The sequence below is a fragment of the Sitodiplosis mosellana genome, unplaced genomic scaffold (assembly GCF_009176505.1).
Source record: "Sitodiplosis mosellana isolate CC-2019 unplaced genomic scaffold, AAFC_SMos_1.0 Smas_scaffold_6191, whole genome shotgun sequence".
Taxonomy (NCBI): Eukaryota; Metazoa; Arthropoda; class Insecta; order Diptera; family Cecidomyiidae; genus Sitodiplosis; species Sitodiplosis mosellana.
The window spans coordinates 4,871,246-4,874,658 of record NW_022601432.1 but is presented as its reverse complement, the minus strand read 5'-3'; the positions used below and the strand labels follow the sequence as shown (position 1 = coordinate 4,874,658).

Here is a 3,413-nt window from a genome sequence, read left to right as displayed (position 1 = left end):
GATATGCTAGCATTAATGCTGTGCCTTAAAACATGCTGCTTCCTAAGAAATGCAAATGCGAACGTCTGTTTGATACGGAATATCAAAAGCTTTTGATTATTATTTCAAAGTAGTACGAAAAGCTACTCAGTTTCAATAATTCCGTTTGTAAAATGTGACTTAATGTTTTGCTTACCATTGCCATAAACTAATGATGTTGTTGTCGATGATGAAAATGGACAAGACGATACTGGACTATCTGAGGCTGGTAGAATGTGATATGCATTATCGGTAGCCGTACCAATGCCACTTGTACTGCCCTCTGAATCGGAATGTGAATTCGTATCCACGCGTATGTACTGTGATAATTTGGTTTGCATTTCGTGTGGCAGCTAATGTGTGGAATGGGAGCAAATGTCATTGGTTATTGTTTTTCATTCGAATTTTGCAAGAAAAAAAAGCTTTAAAAATATGCACATTCTTTTCCCTTACCGACGTCACTTTCTGTGATACAAAATTTTCCGGTTTACATTGAAGTAATTGTATAGCCAGACTCATATCAGTCTTATAGCGTTCCTGTTGCCGTGGAAATGGAAGGGAAATGAATTAGTTTCGGAGCGTTTGGACAAATACAGACATTTAAAAAAAAAACAACAATAACAAAAAAGTGATTTCGAAAGCACTCACAATTTCACGTTGTAGTGTGCCAATATTATAATTGGCTTGTGCAAGACGAACACTCAGCGTGGCTACATCACTGGTGAGCTGGGCACGTTCACTGGCATTTCTATCAACTAATTTAAGGAGTTTATCTTCTAAACTCTGATTGACCTTTTGGACACGTTTGTGCGATTCGTGTAAGCGTTCATATTTATCCTGCCATGCAATTAAACTGTCCTCCAATTCAACATGACGATCCGTTTCACGTATGCAAGCCGCTTCCATTGCAATCAACTGCGAATTATTCTCCACCAGCGCCTTTTTCAGCTGATTTATCTCGGCCGTGTATTGGTTCACATCTTTTCGCTGCGCCTACACACACAGAAGGAAGGGAGAGAGAGAGACATAGAGGGAAAGAGAGAGTGAGAGAGAGAGAGACACGAACATTATTTAGAAACATAACGAATTAGTTAAGAGAAAAAAAAAGCGAAAGAGAATGGCGTGATTAATTGCAGACAATAATGAAGAACAATTGCAATTCCGGTTAACTCTTATGGATTCAATTCAATGTGGCGCGCGATGTATTCGGAGAAATGGATAGCTATCGCCTTGTTAACGACACTAATTGGTTCAATTTCTCTGGAATTCTCGAGGTGTTGCTATATGCTTGTGGGTTGAATGTGTAAAGTGTGACTGGTTAAGAAGTTTTGAATTGTCTATCAAAAAACAACGTTGGACGTTCGCAACTGTAGCGTCATTTCAGCTATGATTTGCACCTTTCCTGTTTCTATACACCACAATCTACCAGCTATACACCTTTAGTTTAGTTTCATTTTTCGTTGCTTCACATTATTATTGTATGCATTTCATGAAAATCATTATATTTTACTACATTGTATGCAAACAACAGCCTAAGTGGTTGAAGCGGTTTTTCAATGGATAGCATACCGAAGCTAAAGGGAATATATGGTTTGCAAAACATTCACTTCTGAAACACTGCACATTCAATGTGAGGGCTCTCTTTTGAAAACCTACACACACACACACACACACACACACAGAGAGAGAGAGAGAGCGAGGGAGAAAGAGATATTCAATGAGAACGAACTAGAGAAAGCAATTTGGTTGCGGTCATATTGTGAACGTTTGAAACATACACATTCAGTTAGAAAGTTCTGTACATGATTGAGGGCAGTGAACTGAGAAAATTCGTGCCATTAATCTGAATATGAATGTAATATCCAAAACACATCCTTAAAATTCACTCAGCATTGTTGTGTTTTTTGTTTCAGACGGCGACAAGGGCAACCGCAAATGAGAGAGTGAACGCGAGAGCGAAGCGAAGGAAAGGGGAAATGGCGAACAATAGATAGAGAAAGGGAGAAAGAGAACGCAAATGAAATGGAGCGAGGCAGCAATAGAGAAATGCAATAAAAAAGGAAGAAAAACTTTTCTGCCATGAAAATACGCGTATGAAGAGCGCAAATGGTTTTCCTGTTGTGTTCCGTGTGTGTGTGTGTGTGACGTCATCTAGCGACAGAAGTTTGGTTGATTGGCGACAAACGCTTTTTATATGCACATGGAATCCATCCAATAAACTATTAAACCGAACGGTTTATGTGAACAAAGTTTTAGTGCCTGGTGGCAATAAAGTTCTTGCTAAAATTGGCTAAAAAGAATGTTCGCTTTTGGATTTTCATATGAATTCACTGTCTTGCGTCGTCGTCGTCGTCGTCGTCCTCGATGTCGGAAATAATGCATTCAAGCAAGTCCTTACTTAAAAGAAAATCAATTTTTTTTCGCCGATTGAAATGCCGTCGAGGCGGTGCACAATCTCTATTGGCACATACACTTATACATGCACAATATACACACACAAACAACACACGCTCAGCTACAGTGTACTTATTCTTCTTCTTCTAGCCGTTGTTGATGCTTTTACATGACAATTTAATTAAAATGAAAACTTTGTGTGGAATAATGAACAGAAAGCTAATCAGCAAACACGGGCAGCAGAAGAGAACAGAGAAAAAAAACACACAACGAACGAACGAAGAAATAAGAATGAAAAAAACTCGGCACTCACATCCAATTTACAAAGAGAGGCGCGCTTCTACACTTTTCAGTTCAGATCTTTCACTTCTTTTCGGAATGAAATCAACAAACACATACTTTCAACACACAACAACCACTGCATACGGTTAAGCGAGATGGAATAAAGCATTGATTCGTATTCCGTACATTTTGCCAATGGTTTTTCGCTTCCGCATACACTGCACATGTACACAAATAGTGCTGACATACTTGATAAAATAGGAAAAGCGCACGTCGTGTGAAAACGCTTTTCCTACAGTTGTTCCTTTTTATGTTGTGTACATTATGCTCCTGTGTTTGTGTGTTCGCATACACACATTCACACGGATAGGATATTGTGGATAGAAAATACACGGAAGAATATACAAACACACACATACGCTGACACACTCCGCATAATACTAGCGCACAAGTTCGAAAAGCATGGCGCTCTATCGATGCGATAGGCCGACCCCATTCATATGTATTGGTTTACATATATGCATATTGTAGGAAAAATGCTATTTTCATTTGAAGCAATTTCTTTCCAAAAACATGGCATATTGTAAGACATAATCAGCATGGAACACGAGTTGGAATATGAATCATACTCACACACAAACACAAATATCCATGGATGTGAAGCGTTTGCGAAGAGAGAGAGAGAGAGAGAGAGAGAGAGAGAGAGAGAGAGAGAGAGA

General features: G+C 39.0%; 1 protein-coding gene across 1 annotated transcript in view; it reads right to left on the bottom strand.

Moving 5' to 3' along the window:
- Positions 1-122: 122 nt before the first annotated feature.
- The window catches only part of LOC129576535 (tight junction-associated protein 1-like), a 6,941-nt gene continuing 3,650 nt past the window's right edge, over positions 123-3,413 (bottom strand). The window contains exons 2-4 of the mRNA XM_055461757.1: positions 667-1,011; positions 472-555; positions 123-371 (exon numbers count right to left, since the gene is read on the bottom strand). Coding sequence (XP_055317732.1) covers positions 123-371; positions 472-555; positions 667-1,011 — 678 coding nt within the window. The remainder of the gene's footprint in view (positions 372-471; positions 556-666; positions 1,012-3,413) is intronic.